This window comes from Magnolia sinica, chromosome 5 (assembly GCF_029962835.1).
Source record: "Magnolia sinica isolate HGM2019 chromosome 5, MsV1, whole genome shotgun sequence".
Lineage (NCBI taxonomy): Eukaryota > Viridiplantae > Streptophyta > Magnoliopsida > Magnoliales > Magnoliaceae > Magnolia > Magnolia sinica.
This window is the reverse complement of record NC_080577.1, coordinates 44,766,867-44,782,001: the sequence shown is the minus strand read 5'-3', so window position 1 is coordinate 44,782,001 and position 15,135 is coordinate 44,766,867. Positions and strand designations below refer to the sequence as shown.

At 38.0% G+C, this 15,135-nt stretch overlaps 1 protein-coding gene across 4 annotated transcripts in view; it reads right to left on the bottom strand.

Annotated features, from left to right (window-relative positions):
- Window positions 1–356: 356 nt before the first annotated feature.
- LOC131245999 (uncharacterized) overlaps window positions 357–15,135 on the bottom strand; it is a 41,638-nt gene continuing 26,859 nt past the window's right edge. For 2 of the 4 annotated variants that reach the window (XM_058245843.1, XM_058245845.1), the window contains 8 exons: window positions 7,309–7,421; window positions 6,984–7,146; window positions 6,809–6,874; window positions 5,085–5,178; window positions 4,600–4,712; window positions 4,320–4,390; window positions 2,658–2,811; window positions 357–947 (listed from right to left, as the gene is read on the bottom strand). In XM_058245843.1, coding sequence (XP_058101826.1) covers window positions 516–947; window positions 2,658–2,811; window positions 4,320–4,390; window positions 4,600–4,712; window positions 5,085–5,178; window positions 6,809–6,874; window positions 6,984–7,146; window positions 7,309–7,421 — 1,206 coding nt within the window. In that variant the 3' untranslated portion in view covers window positions 357–515. Of the gene's footprint in view, window positions 948–1,840; window positions 2,050–2,657; window positions 2,812–4,319; window positions 4,391–4,599; window positions 4,713–5,084; window positions 5,179–6,808; window positions 6,875–6,983; window positions 7,147–7,308; window positions 7,422–15,135 lie in introns of all 4 variants that reach the window. The other 2 variants (XR_009171067.1, XM_058245844.1) reach the window with 2 other exon arrangements.

The following is a 15,135-nucleotide window of genomic DNA, read 5'->3' as shown; positions in this document are numbered from 1 at the left end:
CAGAATTAAACACAAACATTGCACATAACTCTTTTTTTTTGCCGTATGCCATTTTACTAACCGACTTGTCCTATTATTTTTAAAACCATGGCCGACATGGACCATGCACCACTCCAAACAAATAATAATAATAAAATGCATAATCCAGGCAGCTGACATAGATAAAATGGGATTTTTGAACTCAAAATACCACTTGATGAATCCATTCGTGCCTGTTGCTCTACATTCAACAGCTTCCAGCAGCACCACTCCAGTCTGAATGATCGCACACTGATCACTGCGATTCTTTGGAACCTAGTGGAATACACCCATTTACAATACAAATCATAGAAGCAGGATTAGTCTTCTTCTTCTTCTTCTTCTTCTTCTTCTTTTTTTTGGTCTACAGGTTAGAATTACCTCCTTCGCCCTCAATTGTGTGAGAAAATCTGGTCCCCCAATTCCAACAAGCTATACAGAAAGGGCAACAGCACAAGCTTCCTTTACAAATGCATGTCTTGAAAGGATCCAATGTACTATACACTGACTGCGACCTGCCTATGTGCGAATGATACATTGGATATGGATGTCTCTGACCAAGAAACCAAAAAACGGTGAAAAGCTAGGGCCGTAGCTGACACAAATATCACAAAGGAGGCCCAGCAGAATCTGAGCATCAATATAGGATCTTTCCTCACGGCATTTAGCACCTTGTAAAATATCACTTTCAGTCGGCGATCTTGTAGTGCAACCTGGTAGAGGAATGCTGGTGATTCTGAAGAGAGGCCCATCGGGTTCTGTAGGTTCGCCATTTTCGTGCGAGAACTGTAGGGGCTTGCTATTTTATGGTCCCATCCAAGAGCTTTGATCATCCATAGGTGGAGCACGTCGGCAAGGGTCCTACTAACATGCCGACGGAAGAAGATGGCCTCCTTAGAAAGCATAGCTCGGACTAATGAAGTCGCATCCTGTTCATCATCATAAGAACCCATATGAGTTCAAGCACTTCTTTACCCAAATGAATGATTGACGGAAGAAGGAGACTCTGGCGTGTCATTGTCTACCACAATGAAATTAGCAAGTACAAAATAATTTGGATCAATTAGGGGGGGTTTGGATCATGAGTTACTTATGATATGCTACTTGCCTCAAGTAGCTTAGTTACTTATAATTGATCATAAACCAAACTTGCTCATCTAAAATAAATTACTTATCTACTTCTGTAAGTAGAAAAAGTAACTTATTTGGTGGTATCCAAACAGGCCCTTATTGAAAGAAAAAGAGAAAAGGAATAAAATACTAGAATAATTCAGCAGTTCAGTCGGTGGTGTAGGGTGCTTTCAAATCTTTCCTAGATACTGGTGGGCAGATGCGCACACCATTCCTAATATTTATCTAACAGATAAATTAACATATAATACAAATAAATGAAATCATGCAATGTATATCAGAAAAAAGAGCAAGAGAGGGTTGTGTGCCCCTCACAACTCCCAACAGACGAACCCACCCCTATAATCAAGCCCCACTTTTGTTATTCCTTAATCCACTTCCATTACTCCTAATAACCACCCATGGAGTTTATAGAAACCGCTCTATCCGACTCTTTTCCAGAAAGGCAACGGCAGCGAAAGACAGTGAAAACAGGAAATTACACAAGATTTTGACAGTAATAAAGAGGCATTTTTACCATTGATAAAATAAACCCATGTCGAGAATGCAAAAGGAGAAAAGCTGCATGTCTTTTACAGCTCCATCACCAAAATATCACTCAAGGATGGTGAAAAATGGCCACCCTTTCACAGCCCTACACCAAATAACCAACTCCCACCAGGAATGGTGTCCAGGTTTCCTTTATCAGTACCTAGATATGCCTTGGCAGCTTGTATATCACCAAAATATCAGGATGCGGATGGGGCACGGATAGCCACCCTTAGCCCCTGATTACTAACTCCCTCCAAGGATAGTATACAATGTGTCCTCTCGACAACTGTGATATGTTGACAATCCCTCCTATGAAAGGTATCCAAGTTGCGGAAGAAAGCATTCGGGGAACTGATATAGTGAACTTTCCTGAAGAGTTATGTAAATCAATGTGTTAAATATATCATCGATTGAATCTAACAGCTCAGATGCGCGACCCAAAAACTAAAGACTCATGATCATTGGATATCAAACCCAGCAACTATAGCTTGGATCTGACTTCTAATAAGCTCAATGTGACTGTTGAAGATAAAGTGGTGGGCATTAGATATCAAACCCAGCCATCCTAGATTGGATGTGACTGGTCAGAAGTTTGATCCAATCATTGAATACAAAGTTCTGTGGTTCCTGTATTTAATGGCTGGACAAACAAGGTTGAAGAAAGCATGGTACTGGTGTCAGAAGATAATCAAATTTGACGAAAACATGCTACTGATGTATGCTATCTGATTGCATATCATGTTCTTGAAAATAACCAATGGAATTAAAGCCATGAAGCATGAATACCACGATCACTAACTGTATGGAGAATCATTAAAGGATCTCGATGAGATGGTTCGGATAAAAAACTTCTATGAGAAAAAGAGGAGCTGCTTTCCAATGATAGCAATAAATAAATATAAACCATCTGATTGCATACAAATTTGCAGGTTTCACCAACGTAGGCTATCTATTCGTAAATAAGTCCTGATACGCACCGCAGTCATCAACAGTCTTCTCAGCACAGCACCATCTTTAGATGGTAGAAGCGTCATGACCAAGTTTGCAACTTCAAACACACTGTTTTGTTCACTTGTACCATGCTCAGGGTGACTTCCAGAGTCAGATGTAATGAGCTCATGCATGGATTTCCTGAATCCATCACAATGAGAAGAGAAACCAAATGTGAGAACTTACCAACTAAAATATTCAGGAATAAGTGAGAAGAGTGATTTTCAAGCATATTTTTGAATTATTAACCATATTATTATTCTACATACTATCCTCGGGGCTAGGACAAGGTTGATATCAGGTAGGCAGCTGGTCATCAAACTTCTGTGAAGCTACCATGAGAAATAAGCTGATCCCAAATGGCTTGGACAAGGTTCCGATGATAATAATGGTGATGTTGATGATTAAATAGTGTACCAGCACCAAAGCCCACTACCAAATTTAAGGCCATAGAAAAGAACTATACTCTCTTGCCATGCCTTTCATATGGCAAAAGAAAATATTAGGATTTTTTATTTCATTTTTTTTGAAGATTTAAGGAAAAGCTTAGGATTGCTGAAAGCTTCCAGAAACCTGTTTCATGGATGGTAAAGGAATTTAGGGAGGACTTAATGCAGCCAAATTCCCAGCCCGCACACATGAGGGGACCCCAAGTGGACCCCACTTGGGCACACGTGTGTCCAATCTGATCAGGAACAGTTTAGATGCTTGCTTGTGTATTTGGCAGGACATGCACAGCTGTACAGGTATATATGCAGCACCTATGAAGCTTGTGCATGATATTATAGCAAGTTTAGTAACTTTAGAAGTCCTTACTTATTTGTTGCTATTTGATTTTAGAGAACCTAGTTCTGGAAGTCTTTCCTAAGTGGTAACTATTGGTTTTAGAATGACCCTATTAGTATCTTTAGGGGAGAGTAGCTTACAAAATAGGAAACTCCAGACAGTTGTTCATACATAAGGCCTTGGGCTGTATGCAATGCATAAAGGAGATTATGATGATTTCGAATTAAGAAATTTCTGGATGTGATCTATTTTATGGTTCCATAAATGCCTAGGATTTAGGTTCCTTGATATATTTCTCTGTTGCAAAATCTGTTTCATTACTGGCGATTATTACTGCAAAATTCTATTATTTATCATTTAAATTTGTGCAATTAGTTCTCTCTGAATCTACTTTGCAACTTTGCATTAGGACCTCTTGACATGGAAGCCTTGAGCCTGTATAATTGGAGACCCACGATTTGGTAATCCAGATTGTTGATCTGATGGACCATGATCTAAAACTCTCCAAATGGGACAATCCTAACCTTCAATCAGTTGTCTCTGAATAATGTGCTGAGAAATAACACTGCAAATGTCCACATTCATTGGAAAAACAAGAAACAAAGATTGGATAGCTAGAATGCTCCAACCAAGGAGATTTTGGAGGCATGAACAGTTCGCCGTAGGGCCCATCAAATCAATTGGCTGGATCACCAAACATGGACACCACTTCTCCAGACTCAAGGTCCAAGGATACTAGGATATCCTCAGGTACATGATCATATCATTTGTCTAAAAGATAACCAAGGTCAACAAAAAACACCAATGGAGTTCCAACATAATTATGTAAAAGTATCTTATTCCATTGAAACGCTGCAGCTTACCTAGTTGCACCTACTCTCAAGAACAGTGCAAGCTTCTGCCATTGGAATTCCTTCCGCTTGTTGAAGACTACCTAAATCGGCATCATGAAATCAAGCATTGAAACCAATGATGATCAATTGATGCAGAAAGATTCCCAAGTTATTACTGAAATTAACTGTTACAGAAGTGCATAATTTTCTAGGTTTATTCAAGAAATGCACTTAGGAGAAAATGTAGGGTAAAAAGTCATAACCCATAAAGCATTCGAATTTTAGTTGTCTGATAAACAAAGATAGATACCGAGTGTAAGATTCTCCTCGTATCAGGTGAATTATCAGTAAGAAGTTTACGAACGACATAAGGGTATGCAGCTTGAAATGTCTTAAAATCTCGATCTGCCGCCACTGCCAAGCCTGATGAATAGAAGAAGAGTAAAATAAATTGAGTCCTTGAAATTGTCAGAAGCAATGGATATTCTAACCTTTTCAGCCACGTATGTTAATGGGGAAGTCGAGAAAGCCTTGATTTAGTGTTTATCCCTCTTTACAGCTTTATATTATAATTTATATAGACAAGAATTTCCTATTCATGTACATAGATAAACCCTAATGACAATAATATCTAAAATGTCAGTATTTATAACAGCACAGGTCAAGCAATTTAAATAATAGAAGTAAAACCTTTTTAACTTCACAAGACCTGGACTAATGCGCATTCCATAAAGTCCTTCCAGGACAGGCTGAACAAACATACAAACCAACTGGAAGTAACGTGGCCTATCTTACCTTCCAAGGAAGCCAAAGAGCGTAAAACCAGTGTATAATATGGCGGCATACGAAAATGATACTTGAAGGCTATAGACCAGATTTTACCAAGAACCTTCAAAAGATATAAGTAGCCATCAGTCATGTCTAAATCGAAAGCAGCAAGAGGTAATACATACATATACAAGACAAGGAAAAAACAAAGATAGATTCATAAAGTACCATTACAAATTATCCTGAGCAAGAGAAAAGAGATTGATACTTGAAATAAATCCCTAATTCAATATAATCATGAAGACAAATTCATGGAAAATATGGGTGTTCAATGCAGGCTGAAAGATGCAAAGTTACAAATATTTTCTTGTTTTTGATAAAAGAAGATAGATATACTATGGCGATTATATATCTAACATACAGAACGTCTTGCCTATGACTAGCCATAAATGCAACTAGTTGAGGCGTGAAGCCCATCATGGGCATCCAATAGGTCTAACAGGGGCTGCCCATAATGAAAATAGGATTCCCCAACATTCATGCCGATCTAACCATCAAGTGGGCGACCACGTGAGTCTTGGGTTTTTTGATATCTAACATACAGAACGTATCGCCTACGACTAGCCATAAATGCAACTAGTTGAGGTGTGAACAGGGGCTGCCCATAATGAAAATAGGATTCCCCAAAATTCATGCCGATCTAACCATCAAGTGAGCTACCACGTGAGTCTTGGGGTTTTTGGATAGTTGTCCATTGTTTTTTTTTATCATGTGGCTCACATGATTATTGGAACAAAATGATTTTTGGGCCATACCATTTTCATGGAGAGACAACACTACTAGATGGATTGGATGACATACAACATGGCAGGCCCCACATGCAGCTAGTTGCATTTTTTTCATCTACAACTAGTTGTATGTGAAACCTTCCCATATATATAGATCTATTCATGAGAAATGCTAACACCCAGATCCATAGCTCAACTGGCAGACTGAGTGGAGAAACCTCGTTTCAACACTTGAGGTCTTGGTATCGATCCCTAGCGGGGGTGGCTAATCATGCAAATAGGTGCATGTCGGGCACATCGGGGGCATGTGTATGGCATCAAATTGTCCACCAGGGTCCCCCCACCATGAAAATGGGACACTCCAAAAATCAGGCCAATCCAATAATCACATGGACCCCCATGTGACTTTGGAGGTTTTTGGGTGGTCCTCCATAGTTTTCTATAGCGTGGCTTACCTGATAATTGGATCGGCCTGATCTTTGGAGCATTCCACATTCATGATGCAGTTAGATGGGTTAGGTGCTATACACACACCACAGTGGGCCCCACACAGAGCCAGTTGCATGGTTTTCTCATCTACAACAGTTGCGTCTGCGACATTCTCTGTAAATGAGAATACACACACACACACACACACACACCCAAGAAAAGGGGTAAGGACCGTAAGGTATTAAGGACCAATGAGATAACATGAATCCAGATGATGATGTCAGGGAATGATACATAGCGCTAAAGAAGGAACATTGGATGATTACAAGTACGTCTAGATAGCAAACAGAAAGCTCCATAACATGAGACAATTTTCCCTTAGTAAGTTCATCCATAGGATTAGATGATTTTTCTATGAATTATGATGGTATCATAACTTGAAATTCAACATAAGTGGACATAAGAGACAGTGCATGCGTCAAGATAGAGTGAAGAGACATCAAAGTAGAAGTCATAATAAGATCAGATACTAACCCTACTGAACTTGACATCAGGAATTCCATCTTTAAAGGAAACTTCACCCAAGGCATCTTCCAATTCCTGAGTCATTTTTCAAACTTGACCGTCAGGCACAGCTTAAAATCAGCATGTGAGAGAATACACCCTCAGCTCTGAAGTTATTATAAACTGATATAAAAGAACACTCTACCATGGTCACGCGACGGATATTAGTTCCCGGCCTTACAACATCCATTTCTGTCAGATCATAAACAAGAGCACCCCAATCTCCATTTACTATGTGCAAAATGGATGCGAGCATGGCAAACTGATGTTTCTTCTTCATCCGACAAAGCAAACCAAAATCAAGAAACCTAACAAGAAGATTTCAAATGAATACCAGAATACTTTTTGGACAAGAAAATAATGAAGGATACAAGTGCAAACAGTGCAAAACACAATTAGAACTTGTGGCCTTTGCTAAATGAAGTATCAAGTACAAATACGATAGATGAAGAAAAGGGTCAATAAGGTACCCAATCTGTCCGGCAGTTGTATAACGCAAGTTCCCAGGATGTGGATCAGCATGCAACAGGCCCGTTTCGAGGAGTTGAACAAGTGTTGCTTCCACTCCTTTGTTAACCTTGAACTCAAATGAACAGAGATGACACAGTAATTCAATTTCTAGGAATGCACGTCAGTAGAAAACTACCAAAAAAAAAAAGATGATGGTAACAGAGCTGATCTATATGATACTCAACCAAGGATATGCAGCACCCACAGGTCTTCAGTTTGTACAAGTGTCGCCCATGGTTCAGTAACCCAGAGTATTGATCTAATGTGCCCCACCATTGGTGGACAAAGCCCCAAAATTTTCCCACATTGAAAGATACTAGCCCTCCAATCTTCGGCCTTTGTTAAGTTGAATGTGGACCATTGCTGCATTTCTTTTCTTGCGTAGGATTCTCCCAAAAGGAGAGATTTGAGCATGGTTTGTTCACTGTGGTGCTCATCAGATCAACAGGTCAGATCACCAAACCATGGGCCTCTTCCATAAACTGACCCAAGATACCATGTGTATCCTCAGGTCAAGGATTACATAATTCCTCACTAACAGATTTGGAAAGATCAAAAGCAGAAAACAGAATGTATTGCTAGTTAATGCTCACACAAGCTAAGGATACATTTTGTAAAATATAACTCGTTCCTACAAATTACAATGCAGCCAACCAAAACCTACAATTTTTATTTTTATTTTTAAAGAAAAAGTGCAGTGGAATATATTTGCTTTTCTTCATCTTGATAATAAGAAGGAAAATGAAGGCAGAACAATAAAAGAAAACTTCTGTGTGTGTTCACATAGGATCGCAACACATGTTAATGATCCACAACTAGAATCCACTTTAGATCCTCACATAGGTTTCAACAAGGTGAGGCAAAACTGGAGAACAACATAATGAAAAAAATGTCGACACTCAAACATCATTTGATAACTCAAACATGCAAAGAATTATGAATCCAAATTAACCATTCATTGTGTAGCACGATCATCGTTGTTGTCGTCATAATAATAATAATAATAACCTTGTCCCAGCAATTTTGATCAACTTTATGAATCCTGTTTCACCACTCAATACAATCTTAAGGCCCTATTGTTGGTCACTGAACAAGCCTTTACATCCCTTCTCACCATCTCATCCAAATCCTTTTAGGGATCCCTACTGATGATTCATCCCACGTAGCAATCATGCTTTTTCTTTTCGATTTATCCTTCTTAGGACATTTTAAAGCTAAATGTCTATATTCAGAGCAGTTGAAACATTGGGTGTATTTAGATTTAGATTTCCAATAGTTTAAGTTTCCTTTTCTCTTGTCAACTGGTTTTTGAAAATCAGATCTTTTCTTATTTTTGAAAATTCTATAGAATTTCTTTGCCAACATGACCATATCATCTTCATTTTCCTCAATATCTGAATTATTATTAAAATCATTTGATTTTGTTTTAGAGGATTTTAGGGCAATGGACTTAATCTTAGGAGCTTTGAAATTCAGCTCGTAAGTTTACAGAAATCCAACCAACCCTTCAACCTTCATTGTATCAGTATCTCTCAATTCCTGTATAGCAGTAACTTTAGAATTAAACCTATCAGAAAGTGATCACAGTATTTTTGCACAAACCTTGCTTTCAGGAATTCTATCTCTAAGACTACACATGGAATTGACTATATCATTTAGTTTCGTATAGAAGTCCATAAATGACTCATTTTTTTCCATCCGAATTTCATCAACATCCTCTTTACAAGCCTCACAACCCTAATATAGGTTCCACTCCTGCAATCCATTTCTGGTCTCCATTGCACAAAACAGGATCATCCCAATATGCTCTCGACGTTTTATCTCCTTTTGAAACTACTCTTAGGCTGCTTTAGACGACCTAATTCTTAAGCTTATCATCTATGTCGTGCAATACAAGATGACAACAATAATTGATCATATAGATATGCACAAGTACAATCTTGCTTGGCAATCTCGTCTGGCATTGCATGCTAGAGACCTTAACTGCTTGTAGATTCCTTTCCTAGGCAATGCACCATAGGTAGGCTAAGGTGAAGTATCAGGCATAATTGCATTAGCAAGTGAGATTTTTGGGTAAACACGTGTTGATGGGCTCCCTGATATTTTTTGAATACCCATGCATGACTTTTCATGTGTAAGGGTACCCGTGCTCAGTGGGCTCATCTGCAATGCATGCTTTATGCATCAACTATTCACAAATTCCTTTTAAGAGTAGCACGTAATAGTTGTGTTAAGGTGTAGTGTGCAGCTTGATGAGTTGGCATGTTAGTCATGTTGACAATCATGTGTTCATAATCTTTCATGTATGTGGATGTTTAGTGCTTAATGATTTGCCTGGCAACTGCCCCTTCATGACTCTACGATGCCTGCAGGCCCTTTAGGGCATGTATGTAATAGTTGCATTGGGGTTCAATACAACATTGGACCATTTGGCATGTGAGTGGTTGATGGGGGCATCACACTACGGACACTATTATGCACACATCAGAGGTGGGTCTGAGCCCCAGTGTCCCTGTGGCTAGGTGATTACCCGTTCGAGCCTTGAGGAGGAGCCGATCCCTGTGTAGGCAACTACCCGTTCAAGCCCAAGGAGGAGCCGAAGACCCCACATAGCATGTGGGTTGCGTGGATGATGTTTTCGGACCATTGGATCACGAAGATTTCATGATCGAACCATTGGATGCGACTTGATCGTGGCCCGCCGTGATCGTGGACATCTTCAAAGTTCATCGTATACTCTTAATTACTTAGGATTATAGTGATTTTTGTTTTGAGCACTTAGTTTACTTTTTGAAATTTTATTTACATGTTTTATTGGTTTTATACTTTTACATGAGGGGTATTTGTAATTTACAAAGTAGGGGATTAAAAGCAAACGGGTTTTCATTAATGGTCTTTTTGTAAAAGACCAACTTTTAGACTACAAAGGCTTGGACATCCAACCCTAGACAAGGTGTCCCGTATCGGTATCGGTTGGCGTAACGGTGACCTCCAAAACCGATACGGATACGGGGGCGTAACGGTGATACGGGGGCGTAACGGCGCATTTTTTTTTTTTTGCCAAAAAAATATGAAAAAATATGGATTAAATCCGAAATATTCTAAGCATTCCAAATATGCATTCATTTATAAATTGGAACATGTTTATGGTGGTGTAACGGTCCACTCTTTAGTGAGAAGTTGTATCGGACTGTCTGATGAATTTATGAACCAGATAACCTGAATTTGACTACAAAATTCATATATTTAATTTTCTAACTATCTACTATCAATGATAGATATATTAGAATGAATGTAATATGAAAATATCTTACATTTAGGTGTTTGCAATTATTTTTGAGGGCCAAAATTCATGCGTAAATAGAAAAAAATATAAAATGGCACCCCAAATATGTAAAATGCACATTAACATGTTCTACTATGATTAACACATCATATGGCATCATTAAAACAGCAAAAGAATCATTAAAAAATGATTTTTCGAATTTTCAAAAAAAGGGCCGAAAAAAATGCGTAAATAGAAAAAAATAAAAAATATATATAAAATGGCACCCCAAATATGTAAAATGCACATTAACATGTTCTACTATGATTAACACATCGTATGGCATCATTAAAACAGCAAAAGAATCGTTAAAAAATGATTTTTCGAATTTTCAAAAAAAGGGCCGAAATAAATGCGTAAAAAGAAAAAAATATAAAATGGCACCCCAAATCTGTAAAATGTATATTAACATGTTCTACTATAATTAACACATCATATGGCATCATTAAAACAGCAAAAGAATCATTAAAAAATGATTTTTCAAATTTTCAAAAAAAGGGCCAAAATAAATGCGTAAATAGAAAAAAATATAAAAAATATATAAAATGGAACCCCAAATCTGTAAAATGCATATTAACATGTTCTACTATGATTAACACATCATATGACATCATTAAAACAGCAAAAGAATCATTTAAAAATGGTTTTTCGAATTTTCAAAAAAAGGGCCAAAATAAATGCGTAAATAGAAAAAAATATTAAAAAAATATAAAATGGGACCCCAAATCTGTAAAATGCACATTAACATGTTCTACTATGATTAATACATCAAATGGCATGATTAAAATAGCAAAACAACGATTAAAAACTGATTTTTCGAATTTTAAAAAAAGGGGGCCAAAATTCATGCGTAAATAGAAAAAAATATTAAAAAATTATTAAATGGCACCCCAAATCTGTAAAATGCACATTAACATGTTCTACTATGATTAACACATTATATGACATGATTAAAACAGCAAAATATATTAAAAAAAGTATAAATACCTATTTTTGACGAATTTCTGAAAAATGACCCACCGAGCTTTGATTCAAAAAAATATATAATACAATGTGTTTTTCTATCAAATACCTAGCTAAGGTTGGTCGAAATTAGTAGTAGAAGGACTTAGAAACAGTTTGGAAGCAAGAGGTTTCAAAAAAACAGCAAAAACAGAGCTAAAAAAAAAGTTACCGTTACGGGCCCGTAACGGCCCGTTACGCCCGTATCGGTCCCGTATCGGCCGATACGGGTACAAAAAATCGAATCGGTCGTTTCGGCCCCGAAACGGGTAACGGTTCGCACCGTTACCGTTACGTATCGGCCGATACGGCCGATACGTAACCGATTTGGCATACCATGACCCTAGCCTGATGAGGACATCACATCACATATGCCCTTGCGTAAGTATCAGAGGAGGCGTGCCGCACTGATTTCCCTGTGGCTAGGCGAGTACCCATGATCGTGTTGAAGAGCACATGTGCATGTACGAGCATCTGGAAGACCCCACACTAGGAAGATGCATATGGGCTACTTTATGGAGTAATCCAAACCGCTGGATTGGAGGGACGCGACAATCGGGCCATTGGATCGCATGGATCACATGATCAAGCCATTGATCGTTGATTGCTCACATCAGTTTTAGACTTTATCATATTTTAGGATTTAGTTTTTGATTATTTTATATTTGGACACATTATAAGTGTTTTAGTTAATTTTATTTAGATTATGGCTATTTTCGTTAAAATTCACAAGACGGAGATTATTGTAATTTTTAAAACTTCTTAGATCTATAAAAAGAGGGGGGCATGTGACCTCTCCCATTGGATTTTGTGATTTTTTTAAAAGAGAAAAACTCTTACTTTCTTCTTTCATCTTCATGCGATTTAAAGATACTTCCATGCAATTTGGAAGGAAGATTGGTGCAAGGGTAATCTTCATCAACGGAGGTGCAAGGTCTATCCCCACATCTTCTCTTTTCTCCCACATCCAAGTATTTTCTTCAGGTTCTTAATTGTCCCATACCAAATCTTCATCTTCTCCCAAACCCAACTTTCTTATACCCATCCACAATCCAAACCCTAACCGACCTAAACCCATTCACCCTACACCACACGTGTGACCGTACAGCCACACATGTGAATTCCACCTTGACCCTTTTTGGTTTCTCATCATCATTATATCAAAACCCCTTTCTTCAATCCCTAAAACCCTAAACCTAAAATTCCTAATTTTCCTACTTTCCCAAATTACCCAAACCCTAATTTTCACCATAGGTTGTATTAGGTTTTCTATTTTAAAATAGACTATATACCATGCTAATCGAATGTCCCTACATATATTTGATCCTAGTTTCTTTTTGTTTAATGATCATGTTACGATGTTGGTAGCTTAGGCAAGGATTATGCATGATTTTCTTTTAATTTTCATGATATTTGTGATGAATATAACAATATTGGTGTTTTTTTTAATTAAATATCTTAGTTCGGCTATTTGATCTCACATGTTACTTAGTTCATGCATCAGTCCTGTGTCATAGCGTTTTTTTTACGTGATGTTAGTGAAAACACTTGAAGTTCTCCTCTCTCTTGTTTTTATGGAGAATGTTGTGTAAAACCCCATTCGGTGTGAATCCGAATGAAAACTAAGGGCGTGTTTGATTTTTCAAACCATCGATAAATACATTGCAAATGAGTAATAATGATTTCCTTTGGTAATTATGACATTGTTACCGATGTTTGATTTGACGCTACTTTTTTAGCATTAAAATGGAGGACACTATCAAATATATGTGGGGCCCATCGTGATGCCTGTGGCTTATCCACACCATCCATCCGTCATGCCAGCTGAATATAGCGCTTTGACCAAAAAATGAGGTTGATCCAAAGCTCAAGTGGACCACAGGCGCAGATTGGTTACTAACAAGGTCAGTAGCCAAATCGCTACTGAAGTGATGTCACCAAGCTCTGTGGACCCCACCATGATGCATGTGTTGTATCCATACCGTCCAACCATTTGTAGAGATCGTTTTATGGCATTACAAAGAGAATGAGATAGATCTAAATTTCAAGTGGACCCACCACAAAAAACCGTGGGAGCCATCACACCCACCATTCAAAACTTCTTAGGGGCCACAGTAGTTTCTCATGAAGCTAATATGTTTGTTTTCACTTCATCTATCTCTATGTTAACTTATGAATAGGATGGATCTCAAAAATACATCACTGTGGGCCCTATAAATGTTTCAACGATGGGCGTGACGGCTCCCACGGTTTTCTGTGGTGGGTCCACTTGAAATTTAGATCTATCTCATTCTCTTTGTAATGCCATAAAATGATCTCTACGAATGGTTGGACGGTATGGATACAAAACATGCATCATGGACCTACTGACCTTGTCAATATCCAATCCACGCCCGTGGACCACACCATAGGATTTAGAGAATCAAACACCTACCGTAAAAACTTCTTGGGGCCACCGTTTCCTTTGGTGTGAGCCACTTAAGTGTTCGATCTACTTCATTTTTTTGGCTCATGTCTCAAAATGTTATGCTAAAATGGATGGATGTCATAGATACATCATATATATCATGGTGGGGCCCACAAATTTAAATAATTCATTTTGGTCCGGTTTTGAAAACAAAAATACAAGTGCATTTTCAAACAGGATGGAGGAGTAATGATTGCTTATTCACATGAGATTTACATAGGATTTGGAAAATCAAACATGCCCTAACTTGGTGTGAAGCCTTATCCATCCATCTCTTCTTTCTATTTTCTCTCATCTTTTCTCTCTTTTCCTCTCAAATCTTCTTCTCCTTTATCTTATTTCCTTTCCTTCTTAAACCCAGACCATCCCAACCTATACCCGAACAAAAAGTCCAACCATACATGTAAATCGTACGTTCGTATGACTGTACGGACAGTCCATTGCAGACTGTTTTGTGGACCTCACTTCAGCCCTTTTATTACATCCTTCCTTTTTCTTCTTTCTTCAACCAAACCCTAACCTAAAACCATAGATTTTCCATTCAAATAAACCCTAATTTCAGATTTCCCTAGACCTAGAATCCCTTTAGGACTCGGGTGATTTCCTTTAAAATAGTTCTATCCTCATGTTTTGGATGGAATTTCTTAATTCCATTGGGCCTATTTTGAATCAACATCTTACCAGTTCCTTCGTACGAGCGAGTGATAACCTTGGATTACATGTAATTGCTTATTTGATTAATTGTTTGGTTTATGATGAGGTTGCTGAAATTTCATACTTTTGTTGCTCATGTTTTAAACTGAAAATCCGATTTCGTCTATCATCCTAGGTTTAAAAACCATCCTACATCAATGGTATTAGCCATGGCCAATTCCAAGAGCCCAGATAGAGAAGGTTGATGTCTGGTGGGCAGCTGACCGTGAAACTTTAGCCAATCTACATTTCAATACCCAACCCCAAATTAAAAGCTAAGATGATGGTGAATTGGTGATA